The 22187-nt window shown below is 37.5% G+C and overlaps 1 protein-coding gene across 14 annotated transcripts in view; it reads right to left on the bottom strand.

The window, feature by feature from the left end:
* ptprk (protein tyrosine phosphatase receptor type K) overlaps positions 1–22187 on the bottom strand; it is a 196429-nt gene that overhangs the window by 12562 nt on the left and 161680 nt on the right. For 4 of the 14 annotated variants that reach the window (XM_061987101.2, XM_061987105.2, XM_061987104.2 and 1 more), the window contains 10 exons: positions 21714–21874; positions 17011–17198; positions 13127–13226; positions 12814–12959; positions 8593–8610; positions 5743–5779; positions 5584–5681; positions 5313–5429; positions 2126–2280; positions 1921–2056 (listed from right to left, as the gene is read on the bottom strand). In XM_061987101.2, the coding sequence (XP_061843085.1) occupies positions 1921–2056; positions 2126–2280; positions 5313–5429; positions 5584–5681; positions 5743–5779; positions 8593–8610; positions 12814–12959; positions 13127–13226; positions 17011–17198; positions 21714–21874 (1156 nt within the window). Of the gene's footprint in view, positions 1–1920; positions 2057–2125; positions 2281–5312; positions 5430–5583; positions 5682–5742; positions 5780–8592; positions 8611–12813; positions 12960–13126; positions 13227–17010; positions 17199–17321; positions 17334–19950; positions 19987–21713; positions 21875–22187 lie in introns of all 14 variants that reach the window. The other 10 variants (XM_061987107.2, XM_061987108.2, XM_061987109.2 and 7 more) reach the window with 7 other exon arrangements.

Below are 22187 nucleotides of genomic sequence, written 5' to 3'. Positions count from 1 at the left end.
TACATATATATATATATATATATACATACATACATACAGTACAGGCCAAAAGTTTGGACACACCTCAATACGTTTTCTTTATTTTCATGACTATTTACATTGTAGATCGTCACTGAAGGCATCAAAACTATGACACCTGTGAAGTGAAAACCATGTCAGGTGACTACCTCTTGAAGCTCATCGAGAGAATGCCAGGAGTGTACAAAGCAGTATTCAGAGCAAAGGGTGGCTATTTTGAAGAAACTAGAATATAAAACATGTTTTCAGTTATTTCACCTTTTTTAGTTAAGTACATAACTCCACATGTGTTCATTCATAGTTTTGATGCCTTCAGTGACAATCTACAATATAAATAGTCATGAAAATAAAGAAAACGCATTGAATGAGGAGAAGGTGTGTCCAAACTTTTGGCCTGTACTGTATATATAAATATACATTTGTACACATATGTGTGTGTGTGTGTGTATATATATATATATATATATACACACACACACACTCACACAAATGTGTGTATATTTACATATATACAAACACACATAAATATTATATATATATGTCGTACGCACCAATACAAAAACCGGAAATGACGCAATACTGCATACATCAGTAGCCAAAGGAGAAGCCTTGAAGACATATTAATATTATTAATAAGACATACATATAGAATATGTAATATTAATATATGATATATTATAAACTAGTATTAAAGATGGATGAATAATTGATTTACAATGGATTCGGAATCGAATAGTGAGGTGCCCAAATGTTACCAGTTCTAGTACTAATGTAAAAAAAAAAAAAAAAAATTTCAGAAGGTCGGAAACTGTTTTTTGAGCTCTATCAAAATATTTGATTTATTAGTAATAATCGTACTTTGCAAAAATGAGTTTGAACAAGGGAAAACTGTACAACAAAGGTAGTTTCAAATTTAGAGTTCATTATTTTAATTAGGTCATATAATGTTTTAGATTCACAACATTAAAATATATGTACATTTGATCAATAAACCCAATCGCTTGCTTCAATTTTAAACAATTATTTATTGCTGCTTTATTATTTAATTATCAATAATCAAATGTAATACATTTTGAATATATAATAGATAGGATATGTAAACAATATTATAAACAATTATTAAAGACCTATAAATAATTGATTTACAATAGAATTGTGAGGTGCCCAATTATTCCCACCTCTAGTAATACAATGTAAAACAAATATCAAAATAAAATATTTACGACGTGAACTGTTGTTTTATGCGCTATGAAAACATTAGATTTATTATTAGTAATCTTACTTTCTGAAAATGATTCTAAACAAGAGATGGTTGTAAAATGAAGATGTTTCAAATTTAGATTTTATTATTTTAATTAGGTAAATTTATGTTAGAATCATAACATTCAAACAAATGTGCATTATATTAGTAATCCAAATTGCTGGCTACAATTTTAAACATAATTGTTTACTACTATTACTTCTTTATATTGCAATAGAGCAAAAAAAGAAAAAGAAAGCAACTGTGTATTTATTTTGTTTACCACCAGATAGCATCACATTAAGTTTGCTACAGGACACTAACTTATTTTTCTCTCACTTGGGAAATCACTAATTCTTTCCACAAGGGTGTAATATATGTCATATTATTTGTATTTTTCATCACTAACATTCTCTTGTTAGCTTAAGGTTATCGTTACAAGTTAAATTGAATGTACTATTAATAGTCTATCTATTAGCATGTTGCCATATGACGCCATGGTGTGTTAAGTGTGTTGCATGACACAGAAACAAAGATGAGAGATGGATGAATGCATGGATGTCCCTTCAGCCAGTACCAAGTCCGAGTCCAAGGTCCAGTGAGTAGTTTCCGTGTCTACCATAGCCATGTGGATGCAGATGGATGATGGGTAATGCAGTCACCTCAGTCTGTACCATGTTGATCCTCCTGGACCGAAGTGCTTTGACGCAGTTGTAGATGTCCACCACGCCCTCCCGCTCGGCCATGTCCAGCATGATGTCGATGACGATGAAGCAACCCGTGCGTCCCGCTCCGGCGCTAAAGACACAACAAAGCCTCGAGATAAGTCTTCATGTCTGTGTGGAGGCGTGCAGAAGTAGCTCGTACCTGCAGTGCACCACGATCGGCCCAGCAGAAGGCGGATTGGAGATTTTAACTCTGCGAATGAAGGAAAGTAGTCCCGTGGCGTGATACGGAACTCCGTGATCAGGCCAGCCTGTGAAGTGGAACTGCTTGACTTCTCGCACCTCGTTGAAACCACGCTGGGCAAAAAATAAAGCACAACGATCAATATTAGTATTGATAGTCATGCATCATCATTTCAACCTGCTAGGGACCAGCAATACATTTGAATACAAAAATACTACAAACTTGTTTTATTTAACAACCCAAAAATACTCTTCATCTACACAATTCAAAGTAAAAAAAAGAGCTTCTCTAAGACAAGTAAACTACACTACTACATTGTGTGCCAAAAAAGGAGCAGGAAGAAGCAATGCTGACAGTGTCCTTCCCCATCACTCAGATATAATCATCTGATTCTTGCACATACTTTTTGTTGCTTTACATTCAATTTACTCTTACTCAAATTATATTTTCCATTTTTATCTCTGAACATTTTTTTGAGAAAATTTGTGGTTTTTTCGCACTATAAGGCGCACCTAAAAACCACAAATTTTCTCAAAAGCTGACAGTGCGCCTTATAACCCGGTGCGCTTTATATATGGATACATATTAATATTAATTTTCATAAAGTTTCGGTCTCGCAACTTCGTTAAACAGCCGCCATCTTTTTTCCCCGTAGAAGAAGCGCGCGGTGCATGCTGGGATATGTGACGTTTCATTTCCATTTGTGTGTTTATGTAAAGACCCCAAAATGGCTCCTATTAAGTGTGTTGTCTGTCTAATTATAAATAATGCAGACGAGGCGTGTTAACTGAGTTCTCAACGTTTACTCACAGCGTGCTCATAACCACATTCTAACTCCCAGCATACAACAACGCTTCTCAGGGCTACCGCGCATGCTCGTCACTATCGTTGCATGCTGGGTAGTGTAGTTGTTATATTTGCTATCTCATAACATCACATTAAGAGACACGCTTACGCGCTTAATTCAATACTCGCCGTCATTCCGGGTGGATTGACAAAAGACCTCCAGCCGCTAGATATTGGTGTCAACAGGGCATTCGAAGCTAGACTGCTAACTGCGTGGGAACAGTGGATGACAGAAGGCGAACACACGTGACGTTCACCAAGACAGGGAGGCAGGGAGACAGCGCCAGACGACATTTTGGATCCCACATTCGCCCAACTTTTCAATTCGGACAACGAAGGAGAATAATTCGAGGGATTTATGAATGAAGAATAACTTCAGAAAGTGAGCGTTATGTTTATTTTGTGTGTTGTGACATTAACATTCGAGCAACATTATGTTGCTATTGCTCTGCACTATTTTGAATTTTACTATGTTTGTGATTGCACATTTGCGTACATTTTGGGAGTGAACAGAGTTGTTAGAACGCTGGTTTTTAATATATTATTAAAGTTTGACTGACCTATCTGACTGGTTTTTTTGACATTCCTTTAGCGCAGTTAGATGCGGCTTACAACACCGGGCGGCTTATAGGTGGACAAAGTTTTGAAATATGCCGTTCATTGAAGGCGCGGCTTTTAACCCAGGGCGCCTTATGGTGCGGAAAATACGGTAATCATGATTAATCCAAATTCAAGTGTGATTAATCTGATTTTTTAAATGAATTATTTAGTACAAATGCATTGTGTGTACAGTAGGAAGGGGATTCATATGGCCCCATTTCTATGGTTTACCTGACACATGAAACATGACAAAGTTAGGCGTGGGGTGCATCATCTACTTTAGCTGCCAGACGGCAGTGGAGTGTTGAATATCTTAAAATGTGTTTTGTGGCTATTCCAACTTTGACCACAGTGTCAGTTGCTATGTAGAGTGGTACTTTCCACCATTTTCAGCAGACTGCATTGCAAAGTGATTAACACCCCCCACACCCCCTTCCTCTCACGCAAGATCAACCCAGGAATGGGGCCATGTGAATCCCTTCCCTACTCTATAACAAAATATCATATCATTTGCAATTAGTGCTGTAATCATATCTTTGAATTTGGATTCATCATTATTATTCACAGGCTTGTATAATTTAAATGCACTTAAAAGGAACATAACAGTTGGTCACAAATGCAATTTTATAGTCAGAAGGATACAGTTCTTCTCAAATAGTGGGATGGGCCCCTTTGGGGGGGCGTGTGTTACCCCGGGAAATATGCTTTATCAGTATCATGCTACAAACCCCGCTTCGAAAAGCTGTGCACTGCAAAATGTGCTCAGTGTAGCCAGTAATCCTGACTTGCTCATTTTGATTTCTAAAAAATATCAGCACAAATTGTTAGTTTTGTAGGTTTTATATATTGTGTTCCTAAATTAATGTTGCTCATCAATTTAAATTTATTATTTATTGAGTCAATTTTATTTTATTCTTTAGTATCAAATGGTCAGTCCGTCAAAAATGTTTTATAGTTTGAACAATTTTTTATTTTATTTTTCTGAGGCAAATTGATGCACTTAAATACTTTCTGTGACTAAAACAATGTTAATAAAGTTATTTGTTGTCAGTTGATCTATATTTAATGATAATAAGGATACATGTTATGCGGAGGTGTACTTATAAAAATTGTATCGACAAACTATACTATTTATCGTCGTGGCGGAGAGTGAGGAGGGTGGCGTGAAATGTTTTCCTCTTCCTACAGGGGGCGTAACATAAAAGAATTGAGAAGCACTGTCATAGATTGTAGCTGAGATAGGCTCCAGCGCCCCCCGCGACCCCGAAGGGAATAAGCGGTAGAAAATGGATGGATGGATGGATGTCATAGAGGAACATTTTTTAAATGTTTTACTTCAATGCACGTCACTTATTTGCGTAAAACCTGGTTACAGTTTGATATTAGCTCCAATCAGGGTGATTATCATTTTTTGTGATTAATCACACGCGTTAACTGGTTATTTTTGACAACCCTATTTGCAATACACCCTAAAAAATTGTATTTCATGTCCAATGTCAACAAAACTGATACAGTAAGTGCTTTATATTGTTGAAAACATTTCTTATTCCTCTCATAAACAGCAGAAATTATGAAAAAAATAAATAATTATGAACATTAAAAAAAGCATTGTTTCCAATTATTTCATGCAAAAATGTCCCAAGGAAGAAGAAAAAGTGTAAATCACTGTTATAAAGTGAATACTAGTATTACTACTCACCCTCTCCAATGTAAATGTGCGAACCACATATTCAGCAAGCGGTTCAACCTCCACAAAAGTCACCTTGAAGTCGCCGTAAACCTCAGCATCGTCTGGCCAGTACTTGTAGCACTTCACCTGGACAACAACAACAACATCAGTCATACCGCCATTCAGTAGGCCATCAACAACTTTGAAGTCCCACATTCTATCCAAGTGCACATGTGAATGGTTGTTTCTTCGATGTTTGCATCGGAACAACGAGTACTCTACTGAGTGGCGAACAACGTACCCTTCCAACCTCCACCAGATTGGTTACCATGACGATACAGGCCGACTGCTCCTGCCACACCATCCTCCAGAAGTCATAGACGGTCTCATGCACGGGACCTAAGAACACATACTTTACCCATACTGCACCTGCCCTACAGTAACTTCATTTGCATCTTACCCTGAGTGGCAATGTAGTGGCTCGGTCTCTGATAGCCCTGGAAACACAACGGGGTGATTATTTATCATTTATCAAGCATTTATCGAAAGACAACTTCCTACAGTAAGACAAACATGAAGCAACATGACCGTATCCACCCCATTTTATACCTTTTTCAATCAGGGTTTTTATAGCTGTAAAATAAAAACTGGTAAATGACAACAAAATAATAGAAATATTTGGGGTGTAAAAAAAAAAAGAAAAGATTTTTGAATGAATCCCGATTTCTATTTGTCTCGTTTCTTAATCAATAATTAAATAAAAAAAAATAAAAAAATAAGTCCTGTCTAGCCACTCAGGCAAATCATATTAGATGATCATATCTGCTGTACAGATTTACTTTAGAAAGGAGAAGTGTTGGATACTTCTCTTGTTGCCTTATTCGTATTTGACTTTATTAAATGTTTGTAAAGCATTGTATTAAAAAAAAACTTAAAAAAGAAAAAAAAGAAAGTAAAATAGACATTTATCAGAGCGGTTTATCTATTGTATGGAGGAATGTAGTTAATCATAGAACTGGCACCAAATGTTATTAAATAAGTATACGCCACAGTTATCTCAAAGTTCACTCCTCCCCTGTTCATTTTGAGCCTGCGTGTGTGAGTGACAGTAAGAATAGCTCTGACTCGCTCTTCGCCCTAAATATAAAACTTTATTTTTTTCCCAGGGAAAACCACTATATTCAGGTCAGTACGGTATACAAATAAGGATAGGCACCTTTCACATTTGAAATTCCCGGTAATCGATGGTACCAATTTTTGGTACTTTTGTTTTTTAACGTTCAATAGTGAGCTGATAATGGTAACACCCATATTCAGATTTATTACACTTCTGAGTATCATTTGTAAGTATTATACTGTATATTAGACTTTACATGCAGTTACAATACCAATACATTAGAGGGCAGTATTGTGTTACCTAGCCAGGAAGTAGCCTTGTCTTCTGTTGTGTCCTACAAAGTGTTTGTACTATAAGTATTATATTTATTGCACATCAGCTGTTTGATTGTAACATGCATCTGAGGCTACGTTCACACTGCAGGGTAGCATGTCCAATTCGGATTTTTTTTCCTGAAATACAGTCTTTTTACAAAATACATGTCTAATGTGAATCCTAGTAGGTGTCAGTCCTGGAGGGGGACTTTGTGGCAATTTCAAGGATTTTGTGCAATCAAAGTCAACGTTTTCTGAACGGAATTATTGTGCGTGGAAGATTGAGAAGGAAGAGGGCAATCATTTTGGCTCTCGCAGTTTGCGGGATACTTGTCTGCTCCGAAGAGCATGTGGGCGAGCAGTTGGAGACAGGAGTGGTGGAACATTCACGTGAGTTCCTAAAACATTAGTTTTGCCTGTCTTCTGCTCATTTGTCAACAACCGTCTATTTTGGCAAAGAATTATGACGTTAATCGCTAGTTGATGACGTATTGGTTGGATGATTGAGAAGGCTTAGAGCAGGGGTGTCAAACTCATTTTAGCTCGGGGGCCGCATGGAGGAAAATCTGTGCACACGCGGGCCGCACTATTAAAATCATGGCATTAAAACTAAAAAAATAAAGACAACTTCAGATTATTTTCTTTGTCTTACTTTGGCCAAAAATAGAACAAACACATTCTGAAAATATTACAATAAAAATATAGAAAAAAATACCTGCGGCGGTAAAGTTTAGATCCATGAAGGAAAGAAGAAAGTGAATGAATGTTTATAACTGAATACATTTACAAATGCATAAAAATTGTTTTCTTTTGTATTATTTTTTTTATGGATTAAGTAACATTAATGACAACCTTTTACCAAAACACAATATGGAATGTGAGATATAACAGGATAATGCATACATTTATAATTTGATTGCAAAACGGCTACAAAAAAGTGGGACCCCAAAACTTTACTGTGGGACCCCATTTTTATGACTTGATGGGGTCCCTGGGACCCCATTTTGAAAATTCCTAGCGCCAACACTGATGGAGTATTGGTGCGTGCAAAACAGCGGCAGGTGGTTGTGGCCTGTGGGCCGGTTCTAATACTAATCCAATATCATCCCGCGGGCCATAGATAATTCATTCGTCAAGACATCCCTGGCTTAGAGCAAACAAAAGAGGCCTGGGTCGGATTTAAAAATTGTGGAATTGCACCGTTCACATTGACATGAAAAATCTAACACAGGTCACATTTGGGCAAAATAATCATAATTTAACCTACAGTGTCAACAAGCCCTTAGTTGCAGGTTTCATTACCACTCCGGAGGTGGTGAAATTGCCATGTAAAATTGCTAATGCTAATCAGTAGCATGTATATGGCATATCCAATGTAAATTAGCACCGAGCTAGTGCATTTTGAAAAGTGTAGCCTTACTTTTGAGCGCTGCTTGTTTCCCCGCTAGATGTCTGCAACCGGACGTGACATCGCGTGCAACAACGTTACCGTTTGTATTTAAGTAACGACGGAATTCGGTCGGTACCTATAAAAGTACCGAATTCCGTACGCATCCCTACACACAATGAATATTGTTTTCAGTTAAATATATATAGTACTTGTGATGTCACCTAAACAGCTGTCAAGTGTGTGCACGGTGACAATGAGTGAAACACAGAAGGGGAGCACACCAGCACCGTAATCATGGTGCAAAGTGAGAAACAAAATAAGTAGGGCGAGATGAGGTGACTCTTTCATGCGATCAAGGTCCCAAGAAAAAAATAAAAAATCAAAAGTGGGGAAAGAGGCTGGCCTTGTGCATTTGACGCCTGCTTGGGTGCATGGACGAATGTGTCAAGTATGGGGAGCATGAATGGAAGAGTCCACAGTGATACTTACATCCCTGTACAGCCAAATCTACAGGCCAAGCCACAGGCAGAATAGAAGGAGTGGAAGAAAGGAAGGAAGGAAAGAAAGAAAGAAAAGCACAATAATGTCAGTGAGCGTCAACCAGAAACAGAAAAGTTGCATTGACGTGATGGGAGTGTATGAAGACAGCGTGCAAAATGATAACAAAAAACACCTCAAAACTAGAATTAGAGTTGAAAGGACAACATCCTGCAGTTGGCTGCATTTATGATTTATATTGACATCCATTGCTACATGAAGTTATTTTGAATATTTCAGCACATTTATAGTACTGTGACGTTGCCATACTATAGCACAAAACACCAGAAATGCCCTATTCTACTAGTTCTAATTCTAGCGTGGCATACCATCTAGAAACACAGATCATTGTTGTAAAGGTGACAGCAACAAGTGGAAATATGATTCAAGATGAATGAAGAAAGCAAAGCCAAAACAGAAATGGGTGTGCTGCGGTATGAAGGACGACAATGAATTATCAGTTTGTCATCTGCTAGAACAGGGTGTCCAAACTACAGCCCGCCAGACTTCATGAATTCAACAAAGCATCACACCGTGGAGTGGTGTCAAACTAATCTTAAATACCAGGCGGTCTCTGAACGCCACCTATTTGCTGACGTCTTGTGGACAATGTGAATAGATCAGATCAATGACCATTAAAAGTACGTTAAAATAATAGCACAGCATTTACTTCTATGACACAATCCAAACTACCTTCCCTAGTCATGGTGCAAAAAAAACAAAAAACTTACACACACACCGTGACACATAACACAATCTGCTTACTGAACATTGTGGATATTATGAAAAACACCATAAAAAAATCTAAATTACACCCATTATTTCTATTAGGGTGCATGATGGGGAAAAATTTAAAACACTTTCTCCACACCTGTTCATGTTTGCCGCATTTTAGTTGCTTGATATTTCTGATTACATAACTTTAAGAAGGTCATCACGGAAGTAAACAAGGCAGGAGTCAAACCTTTACATACTCTTAATATACAATTGTATATCCATCATTATAATTTATGCGCACATATTATGTAAGTCAAAAAGTCAAAAAGTTTGGACACCCCTGTGCTAGAGTTTTAATTTATTTCAGCATATTTATAAATATTTATAAATATCACTACTTTTATCTACAAAGCAGTACAGTAGTATTAGGAATGAAAGCAAAGGATCTATAAAGACTCAATATTGCCCTCTTGTGGTACAAACCGGCATCACAAGAGCAGACAAGCTAAAGGCCGGAGCGAGACACACATTTTCTAAACCTGAATTGATTTCTTTGAATCCGTGACAGACCCCACACCTAAATGTGAAAACACTGCATGTGTGTGGTACCCTAGGATAATATGGACCACCAGACTCAAGTCCTCAAAGCTCCAAATCTCACCTGAACAAATGTGATATGCCAAAGTCCAAGAAGAAGAACCATAGCAACCACTGGATAATATAGAAGAAGACATATCTACCGTATTTTTCGGACTATAAGTCGCAGTTTTTTTCATAGCGACTTATACTCAGGAGCGACTTATGTGTGAAATTATTAACACATTACCGTAACATATCAAATAATATTATTTAGCTCATTCACGTAAGAGACTAGACGTATAAGATTTCATGGGATTTAGCGATTAGGAGTGACAGATTGTTTGGTAAACGTATAGCATGTTCTATATGTTATAGTTATTTGAATGACTCTTACCATAATATGTTACGTTAACATACCAGGCACGTTCTCAGTTGGTTATTTATGCCTCATATAACGTACACTTATTCAGTCTGTTGTTCACTATTCTTTATTTATTTTAAATTGCCTTTCAAATGTCTATTCTTGGTGTTGGGTTTTATCAAACAAATTTCCCCAAAAAATGCGACTTATACTCCAGTGCGACTTACATATATATGTTTTTTTTCCTTCTTTAATATGCATTTTCGGCCGGTGCGACTTATACTACGAAGCGACTTATACTCAGAAAAATACGGTAATTATTTTGCTATTTGTTTAATAATTTATTATACTATTTCATGCATGTTTTTATTCGCACTGTAGTCACTGATTGAGGAACAAAATGTTCTCTTGAGTATGAAAATGAAAGTAAAATCTCTTTGACAAGAGGAAATAATTATGGTGATTTTGGAATATTTGGAAAAATATATATATACTTTGTGAACTTTTGCTACATTCTTGATATCATTTTTTGGGCTACTTCGGGAGGCGTCGGCTTTCTTCACAGACATGAAGAGTCTTGTTTGTCAATATTGAACACGTTTGTCGGCCCCAATCCATTTTGGAGCCAATTATTGGAAAAAATTCACTCTTAAAGTGGAACTGCATTATTTAAAATTTTGCCTATCATTCAAAATCCTTATGTGAGACAAGAACACATTTTTCTATTTTTTATGCATTCTAATTTGTATAATTGGTTACAAATGAAGCTAATGGGAGTTTATTTTGCCTCCTAAAAAAACATCAATTTACAAGTCGTGACCTGAACATTAACCAAGTATTAGCGATATTTTTAATAGAAGAGCTAACACAGAGGAACTACTTTTAGTGGTTCTATTGATCATAGAGAGCTCACTAACTTATGCTGCTATATTGATATAGTGAGCTGCTGCATCAACTCTGAGTTGGTAAAAGTTAATTCTACATTATAAATAATGCCGCTTACCTAGATAGTAGAAGGTTGTGGCCATAAACCGAGAAGTTGTTCAACTTTGAAATTAAATTGGTACCCAAAGACATTGTGAGAAAACCACAGAAAGACGCTTGATTGCGCCCACCTTTTTTTCTTTTTTTTAAACTCTGGAGTGAGAATTATGATTACTTTAGCAGCTAAACGGGGAACACAAGTTTGGTGCTGAAAGATATAAACATCCCATCCGTTGGCATCCCAAACATTGTACAGCAAGTGATTAGTTTAAATATGTTTATAGTTTGTATTTCTTCACAATAATGCTACTTCCTAGATTTTCGAATAAATCAGCTTCTAAAATTTGTAGATCATCCTCCGTATATTCAGGCTCAAAAATACAAGGTTCTGGATCATCATTTGTCCCAAAGTAATCGTCGTTGGCTCATGAAGTCTGCCATGAGTAGTAGTGTTGTCGTTGAAGGAAATAGCGAACGTTGTGATACGCTCTGTGAATTTATTGCGCAGCCGAACGCTTAAAATGAGCAAATTATGTAAGTATTACATGCTATATTATGAATGTGCCTTTAAATACATTACATATATACTTACTAGGGCTGTCAATCTTTGGGCACCATTTGATTCGATTCGATTCTTGGGGGTAACGATTAGATTGTCGATTCAAAACGATTCTCGATTCAAAATCAATACTATTTTTTATTGGCATTGGGTGCCAGTTCTATGATTAATTACATTCCTCCATAAAATAGACAAACAGCTCTGATAAATGTATATATTACTTAAAAGAACACTGGCTTTGTTTGATAAAAATGTACCCAAACATTGATTTAAGTGGCTGGACAGGACAGATTTTGTGAAATAATATATATATATATAAATATATATATATGTATATACATATATATATATATATAAATATATATACATATATATATATATATATATATATATATATATATATATATATATATATATATATATATAATAGATACATTTTAGATTTTTTGGAATCATTAAGAATCGTTACAAATAGGAATCGCTATTCATTTGAAAATCCAATTTTTTTGACACCCTCAACACTTACAGCATGTATATAAGATGTTTTTTAGAGGGCTTTATAGGCGTAAAAGATCGAACCCCATTATCTCTATTGCTAGCTGACTTTTACTAGTGTTTTTTTACGAGTTAGAATGCATAAAAAAGAGAAACGTGTGCTTGACCATAAGGATTGTGAATGATAGGCACATTTCCAAAAAAGTACAGTTCCCCTTTAACACATAAAATAAAATGGCGTTTACCATATTTGGTCGAAAGGGGGAAACCGTCACAAAAACAGCCCATTGTTGTTAGTCACTCAAGTTCGTTCTACGATTATGTAAAATCTGTCACAGAATACTAACTATAAAAATCGTCAACAAAGAACGAATGAACGAATTGAAAACAAGACAACACAGAGCACAAAGTACGAATGTGTGAAAATGTGGCGATGGATGAGGTGGAGATGCAATTAAGGTATAGAGGCCTGACATACGAGCGAGGGAGTGTGGTTTCGTTGGTTTCGTTGGGAGCCAATAGTAGCATTCGATGCGTTTCCACTTACATCGATGTAGTTGGCGTTGATGTAGTCGGAGGAGGGGTCGTCTTCCATTGGCTGGAGAATGACCCTTGAATGGTCATCTGCAGGAAGAGACAGAGGCACAGTGTGGGAGAACACACACAGGAGGGAAAAGGCCGTGTGAGACATTGAACGCAACACATTGATACTTTTTTCCCTTCCTCTGTTTGCCTGGGAACATGAAATAAATACATCCATTTTTCAAATTCATGCTTTTCTTGTTGCTTACATGCAATAATGTTGCCATAGCGGTTCTTGGTGCGGTTCTGCTCCTTCTTTGCCACATCCCAGGTGGCTGACTGGCCTTCAAAAAAACTCTGAATCACCAACAACAGAGACAAAGTAGAACATTCAATTAAAAGTGACGGGCTAAATAGCACAGTCGTACACAACATGGTGATTTATGACACACCAAAGCAGTGCTCACAAAGACAGTTTTAATGAAAAATTTGATATTTTATTTATTTTATATTTTGAAATTAAAATGTACTTTCTTTTATTTTAATTAATTTATTAATTGTTTGTTATTGACTGTGAGCGCCCTCTTGTGGGTGGGTTAGTTTGGTGTGGAGGGGGAAAAAAAGTTACAACGGAACTAATGCCATACAGGTAAAAGCCAGTAAATTAGAATATTTTGAAAAACTTGATTTATTTCAGTAATTGCATTCAAAAGGTGTAACTTGTACATTATATTTATTCATTGCACACAAACTGATGCATTCAAATGTTTATTTCATTTAATTTTGATGATTTGAAGTGGCAACAAATGAAAATCCAAAATTCCGTGTGTCACAAAATTAGAATATTACTTAAGGCTAATACAAAAAAGGGATTTTTAGAAATGTTGGCCAACTGAAAAGTATGAAAATGAAAAATATGAGCATGTACAATACTCAATACTTGGTTGGAGCTCCTTTTGCCTCAATTACTGCGTTAATGCGGCGTGGCATGGAGTCGATGAGTTTCTGGCACTGCTCAGGTGTTAAGAGAGCCCAGGTTGCTCTGATAGTGGCCTTCAACTCTTCTGCGTTTTTGGGTCTGGCATTCTGCATCTTCCTTTTCACAATACCCCACAGATTTTCTATGGGGCTAAGGTCAGGGGAGTTGGCGGGCCAATTTAGAACAGAAATACCATGGTCCGTAAACCAGGCACGGGTAGATTTTGCGCTGTGTGCAGGCGCCAAGTCCTGTTGGAACTTGAAATCTCCATCTCCATAGAGCAGGTCAGCAGCAGGAAGCATGAAGTGCTCTAAAACTTGCTGGTAGACGGCTGCGTTGACCCTGGATCTCAGGAAACAGAGTGGACCAACACCAGCAGATGACATGGCACCCCAAACCATCACTGATGGTGGAAACTTTACACTAGACTTCAGGCAACGTGGATCCTGTGCCTCTCCTGTCTTCCTCCAGACTCTGGGACCTCGATTTCCAAAGGAAATGCAAAATTTGCATGGTTGGGTGATGGTTTGGGGTGCCATGTCATCTGCTGGTGTTGATTTTCATTTGTTGCCACTTCAAATCATCAAAATTAAATGAAATAAACATTTGAATGCATCAGTCTGTGTGCAATGAATAAATATAATGTACAAGTTACACCTTTTGAATGCAATTACTGAAATAAATCAAGTTTTTCAAAATATTCTAATTTACTGGCTTTTACCTGTATATCTCACGGTTATGTTGTGACCTGTGAAATAACTTCCAGTAACAAACACAATTTCGACTTGTCATTTGTATATATAACCGCCATGCATTCATTATAGCTAGGGTATTTACTGACCTGTAACCACAAAGAGGACTGGGCGTTGATTGGAATCTGAATCTGGGGCTTATTGGAGTGGCTGTTTTTATTTTTCAGAATGTAAAAAACTAATTTCTGGTGCATCTCAATAAATAAGAATATTGTGCAAAAGATATTTGATTTCAAGTTCAATTCAGGATAAAGCGGCCAAATAAAGGCTCAGAACATTTGCTTATTGGAACACAAACCAGTAAAATTGTTCACATTTTAAGAAATACACATTTTTTATTATTTTTTTCAAATTAGCTATAAACTATTTATGATATTCTTCTGGCTCTCAACAAAGGCAGACACTTCCCCTCCCTCCCTCCCTCTCGCTCGCTCATCTCTTCTGCTTGCTTCTTTTTACTTTCTAAGAGCCTCTCTTTTGCACTGTTCTCTGATATTTAAAACATAGAATTATTGATAAACTGGTCTCTCAACACAATTGATTAGATCTTCTCGATGAGAAACTCAGGTCCTGGGGAACCTAACCTGCCTGTCCTGACGGAACGTTTGCTGCTGGATACATGAGACTCCTGGAAGAAGTGGAGGGTCGAGTGTCTGGCGTTTTTTCCGTCCAAGACTTTGAGGTTGTCTATCTATTTGGAACTGTAATAAAAGGTCATCCGCTGATTGGATTGAGCGTTTCTCCGGTCTATCGAAAAATTCGTAAGACGATGGCAACTGTTCAAAGAGGGGCGCCCAAAACATTTTTCCACTGAGAGCTACAGACTCACAAATCAAAGATGCGGGGGCCATTTTGGTAGGTTTTGCTTTCAAAACCAGTAAAATATATAGATTTTTTTCAAAGTACTAAAAAATGCAGTTTTATAAATATAAACAAAATCAAAAAAAAGTTTTTCATGTTAACAGTAGTATGCTAACATGTTACTGATAGCATGCTTGCCGTTACAATTAGTGAAATACCAAAATATATGACACTGAGGTGTACATCTGCTAAACTAGCTAAATAATGCTAGTATGCTAACAACTGTGTCAAGGGCCGTTTAAAAAACTAACAACTGTGTCAAGGGCCGTTTAAAAATGAGCTACTGGCCACACTTTGGACACTCCTGCTTTAATGAGTGTCAATAGTAACAATGGGATGAAACCCAGACCACATGGGGTGCCCGGAACTTTAAATACGGCCACTTCAATACAGCGCACATGACAGCGTTAGTGTGTGGGTGCGGTGATCTGTGTGGCCCCGAACAGTAATTTTTCAATTAATGTACTTTTGTAAAAAGTGTAATTTAAATGTTTTTTTAAAAACCTAAAAGGTATGGCAAGCATAACATTTTTTGTTTATTTCAACTATTTTCCCTAAAATACACATTGAGGCTAAAAAGTGTTTTATCCAATAACTCGATTGATACACTACTCGATTACTAGTGATGCGCGATACCACTGATTTTCTTTCCGACTCGATATCAAGTAAAATTCAGGCTGGTATCGGCAACACAGATCTGATACTTTGTGCAAATATACCTGATGTGTCTGATAAAATTTTAAAAGTTGTGTATTTAGTAAAAAAGTAAATAAAAAAAAGAACAGCAAAACGTAAGAAAAATAAAGCAAAAAATGGGTATGTAATGAGAAAAAGCTGACATTTCTAAACTTATAATAATAATAATATCACATAAAGTATGTTTTTAGCATTTTTTTTTAAGAATAAAAATATATCAAAATGTCTCCCCCAAACTTGACTTTCAGTATGTGCATCTTGATGGAAAAAGTTCAGACACCCCTGATCTAAAACATTAGAAGCTCTCAAAATAAAAATAAAATATACTTAAAATATTAACACTTTTCGTTAATTAAAAAAAAAATATATATTACTAATGAATGAATTAAAAAAACACAACAACAATGATAAACACTGTTAAATGTGTAACTAAACATTAATATTTTTGTACGGGTAGAATTTTTGACACTAGGTTATGCAGTTAAAAAAATAGTATTATTATTTGTAAAATAAAATAGTAAAAAAAAAAGGAATTAGATACTTAGTCACCAATAATACAAAGCTGACAATATCTGTTTTCAATATTTTTAAGTAATAAAATATCAATATGGCCTCCGCATACTTTGACTTTTCAGTGTGCGGTCCTTGATTGAAAAAGTTTGGAAACCCCTGAGCTTAAGTATCGAAAATATCGATATTTTGATTGGAGGATCGATATTAGAGCCTGAAGAGATGGTATCGATATTTAAGTATGGATCCACAGATCACTATGGACTACTAAAATAATCGATAGCTGCAGCCCTATGGTAAACACAGCTGAAACAATATAGGCGGCAGATGACAGGAAGTTATTACGCCAACTTACTTCGTACTCCTCCTTGAAGCCGTAGCTGTCGGATGTTTTCATCAAGTTGATGTGTTGCAGGAGGTCCGCCACTCTGATGGCGGGGTGGAGCTGTCCCGTCTGATACGGCGATTCGGTCCCTTCACAGTGATAGCGAGGAACGTCCAGAAGCCGGCTGTTCTCCGCCGCCGATGCGCTGTGGTTCTCATCTGTGGTCGGGCGGGGAACAGATGCTCAGTCCAAAGTAACTTGCATGACGTTTGCACAGCTCCTAAAAACGACGACGCTACTCCGTTCCGCTCCGGAGAACATGTTTGTGTTGGAGTACTCACCTGTGATGGGGACTACACGTCCGAGCAGCGGGAAGAGACGAGAGTAAAATGTTAAACTGTCCAACGAGTGGATTTGACAGACATGATGAACAATCCAAGAATGGTGGGGGAAGGCAAAAAAAAAAAGATGATCACTCATAAATTAGCTTGTTCACCTTCTTATAAAAGATGACTTTCCTTTAGGGCGCATCTAAAAATGTGTTTTGGCAAAGCGCAAATATATTCTTTGACTTCTCAGGGTTTCATGCCGATATTTAACGTCTCCGTCTTCCAGGGTAGAGGGAATAGTTTTCATTAAGCCTGGGCCGATAGACAGTCGGTACGATAAATAAAAAGGAATTCGATAACTTTGTCAGCATCAATAAATTGCTCTCTGTGTGCTCGCATCCAAACCGAGTGCAAGAGAGTTCACTCTGTGCATGGATCGCAGCACCTGAGCGTGTTTATTCAATAGCAGAATTAAATGAACAGAGTGAACCCTCTGGGCGGTCATCCACAACCTTTGTCTCAGCGGGTGGAGTCGGGGTCGATAGATTTCACACACTAGATGCATGGCGACTCGCCAGTGAGAAGCAGCGCAAGGCGACAAAAATTAGCAGGTACACAAAATATGATTTTGAACGAGAAAGATTGGCCAATCAACATGGATGCACGAACAAGTATGCCCAATTTGTTGGAAAGTGATGGAGCAAAACAACAACAAAAACCACCCCACACATTTGCCAACTGGCAGAAAATCTGCATTGCAAGATGTTAAAAATTTATTGAAATGCAATTTTTTCTAACAGATTGGTAGTCCTTTTTTTAAATACTTATTTAAAATAATTAAGATAGATTGACCTTCCAATTACAACTATAGAAAATAGTAATGAGAAATGTTAATTGTGTTTTAAAGGGTTACTTACTTGCATTATTAGTATTCCATATTATGATTACATTTGTGCTTAATTTGGCCTCAAAATAATGCTGACAATGATATTGTTAATCGGCAATTATATTGTCCCGAGCATCATTTCCAAAAAAAAAAGAAAAGGGTCATAATTTTATGTTGATTCTAACATTCCAAATAAAACGATGCTTTCCAAAGACACAAAATGGAATTAGGTCGAATGAAATAAATAATTATATATATATATTTATATATATGTACAGTATATATGATATTATGTCTATGTTTTATACATAATTATGTTTATATTTATATATGTGTATTTTATGTGTATAGTTTATATACAGTATATACAGTAGGGAAGGGATTTACATGGCCCCATTCCTGGGTGGATCTCGCCTGAGAAGAAGAGGGAGACTTAATCATTTTGCAATGCAGTCTGCTGAAAATGATGGAAAGTGCCACTCTATATAGCAACTGACGCTGTGGTCAAAGTTGGAATTGCCACAAACATGTTTTTAAGATTATCAATATCTATATTGCCATCTGGCGGCGAAAGTGGATAGTGGACGCCACAAATTCTTCACGTTTCATGTATCAGGTCAACCTCTGACGAATGGTGCCTTATGAATGCCCCCCTCCTTCTGTATATATTTAAATATAATTTATATATTTTTTATATGTGTATTAGAATTATATATATAGTATATAAATAATAATACAAAAAATAAACAAATGAAAATAAAAGCCCACATTTGTCGGCAGGTTTGCAATGATTGACACAGCGTGTAATGCCAAGGCTTTGGGGTTGCCAGACAACCAACTGCTTCGTCTTTGCAGCTGCTTACTAACTGACAGTTTATTTCATCCATCCGATGCGTCCGTTTGCTCCGAGGACATGTTAGCCCGTTAATGACCGCTAAGGTTTGTTGTGCCCTCGTCGGGCCAATTAACAGCCAACATGACCTGACAGGACCTTTTAATTTGCTACTTCCCGCTACCCCCCCTCCCCTAGACTCTGTGACCAGATTGGCGGGGACAGCATCTTTCGGTCCGAATTAAAAGGTTACAGAACGCTTGATCAACACAGTTCGGTGGCGGCGGTTCTTCTGGAGGCCTTGAAGCTACGTTACAATTCCAGTCAACTCCAGACGAGTGGAAAACAAATCAAAACATCCCAGCTAGGGAAAAAGCTCAGGCTTTCATGAGTTCAGCGCTGTGAATACGTCAAGTGGGAATAACACCGATGAAGTAGAGTCAAGCTGGCCAGAATCGTCCTTTTTTCCCCCAATTTCCCCCCTCCTCTCTTCAAGCATCAGTGTCTGCTGCTCTGCGGGACGGGGAATTACACGCCTCTCAAGACAAGTCCAAACTGTGGAAATAATTAGGCCTCCGAGGAGGAGGCTTGTAATTACACTGACTATCAAAAACGCTTGGTGGGAAAAGGAAATCATAGCGGGAACTTGGAATGATTGAACTAACAGTAAACAGTCTGATAGATGGCGTGCTTAAGGTGTTTTTTTTAGTCCTGCACATGAGCTATTGATGCTGCTTTTGCTAGATATAAGATGACAGATGTGGAATGTGATGGAGGCAGACAGGATCAGACATTCTTAATGGGAATTTTGGGGGTTTTAGCTTACAAGACATCTACAAACACCTTTGATGGGGGGGTGACAGGTGGCTGCTATGGGATACATGTTGGTGGGTGACATATTCAAACCCTAACAGGGGTCTCACCTAACACAGCAGTGGGGACCAGAGGATCGTTGGGCACTGCGGGGAGGAAGCACCGTGAGCAAAAATTCGCAATTGTCCGGATGACTCCAGAAAAAGAGCTCAAAAGTCTGAAGGAATTTTAAGCTCCGACACAAACACGTGGCATGTTCTCAGCGCACATTGTAACCAGTCCCTCCAGGATCTCGCGCCATTTCACGCAAATTCCACTAATCCCAGCGAATTACGCACAGGCTCTCAATTGTGTCCTATCACTGTAATTTCCTCCCAATCTCATTTGCTCCTAGCAGCACTCAAACGCAACTTTCTAACCAATCGTCTTCACTTCCTTGTTTACACTGACAGAGGTTCATTCATTCACTTATTTAGCAAATCAAATCACTGCTATAGATCGCTCTCAACATTTTCCTAATGTTCTCACTGAAAGTACGGGTAAACTACGTGCAAACAAAAGTTCACCATCGACTTTCAACGGCACGTGTACGGGATTGTCTGTAACTTGTGGACGATACGGCAGACATCAAACATTAAGGCAACAAACAGCTGAAAAAAACAACTGAACTGTCCTTGCAATGTTTGGGGAAAAACAAATTCAGGCATCTAAAAAAAAAATGCCCGCGAGATCCTTGGAGGACTGGAAAATTGCTGTCAATGTTCAAAAACGCTTAATATAACCCTTGTGCACCCCTATGGCCTAAAACGGGTATCACATATGCTCCTAATGTGATTTCATTGTTCAGTTTGAAGGTTAGCAGTATGAAATGTTACCAGGGAGCATTTTTTAAATAAATTGCATTGCTTTTTTGATGGCAACGTTGTTAGAATAGGTTATAAACAAAGTATACACACTTTCTCTCAGGACCTCTTTCGGCTCCATTGACTCCTAATATAACTTTTTTTTTTTAAACAGACTGTTATCCTGATATATTAGTAAGCTTGTTCCATGAATTTAATTCTTGCCGATTGGAAAACAAGCAAATATTGTTTTGGTGCAATTGTGCACCTGAATCAACAGATGGCGCCAGAAACCATTAGCATAATTTTCAGAGCTTTGATGAGCGTAAATGAGTTAAACTGCCATTAAATCGCTGAAATGCAATGAAAATGATCTTTTATATATAACATGTGTGAATTCAATAAACTCAACTCTCACATTATAGCTCAGGCATCGTAAAAATATGCGTTGTCTATCAAAATCAATAATGCCATTCTGCAATTACAAAAACACAAATATTCTATTCTGCAAATTATTTTGGAAATATTTCATATTAAGTTAGTTTTGACAAAAAAAACAAGAATATAAACAAAAAATGTTTAAATATAAACTTCACATCAATAGATAGTGTAGATCTGAAGTTGTCAAAAGATTTCAAGCGTAAAAATTATTTTATTGCGAACTTATGACACTTTTATGAGGGGGCAGGTCCCATTTGGGTCCTAGGAGTAAGTGTGTATAGTCAATCTTAAGGTTGCACATGGGTTAAGATGCAAAAAAAAAGCACATTGTTAGATTTGGGGTTTAGGGTTTACCCAAAACATTGATTACAAATTCATAAAATGACACGAGAATATTATGATAGTGGAAAAAACCTTAAAATGTTGCAACTTTTGCTCTAAACGTTTGAAAATACTGCTACAAAATCAGCCATTTTAGCCAGTGAAACCCCGAATGGCTGCGTAACCTTGAACATTCAAGCTCTCTCAGAGGAAAACAAGTCACAAAGGACAAGATAATAGTAAGTTTGACTGGAAAAGTATCAACGTACATCTGTTGTTGTGGTTGTGAGAGTCCATGAACGTCACCGCCATGGGGTCCTCGGCATGCAGAGTGCTCTGGTCCGCGTAGCTGCGATCCATGGCGTTCACCATGTGTGTCATTTCCTGCCGAGTGGTTCCGATGGCGTCCTTACGCTTCTTTGCCAGCTTCCTGTAGGAGCGGGGCAGGAAAAGACAATCAGATTTAGGCCACTGCCACCACGATGCTGGATTGTCATCAGCTGACCTGCAGACCGCTACCTTACTATGTCTTGCGGGCAGACAAATATGGATGGGCATACTTATCCATGAGTCTTGAGTTCATGACTTAAGCCTAGGGGGCACTATTCATCATCACCAGCGGAGGGAACTAGTTTGCCGTCTAAAGTAGGGGTGGTTTTCACTTCCGATACGATTTGAGCCTTGAGTATCGGCCGATACGAGTACATGCTTTTATCATTCTGTAGTGGGGAATGTTGGAAAAG

Source organism: Nerophis lumbriciformis, linkage group LG26 (assembly GCF_033978685.3).
Source record: "Nerophis lumbriciformis linkage group LG26, RoL_Nlum_v2.1, whole genome shotgun sequence".
Lineage (NCBI taxonomy): Eukaryota > Metazoa > Chordata > Actinopteri > Syngnathiformes > Syngnathidae > Nerophis > Nerophis lumbriciformis.
This window is presented reverse-complemented; position numbering and strand designations above follow the sequence as displayed.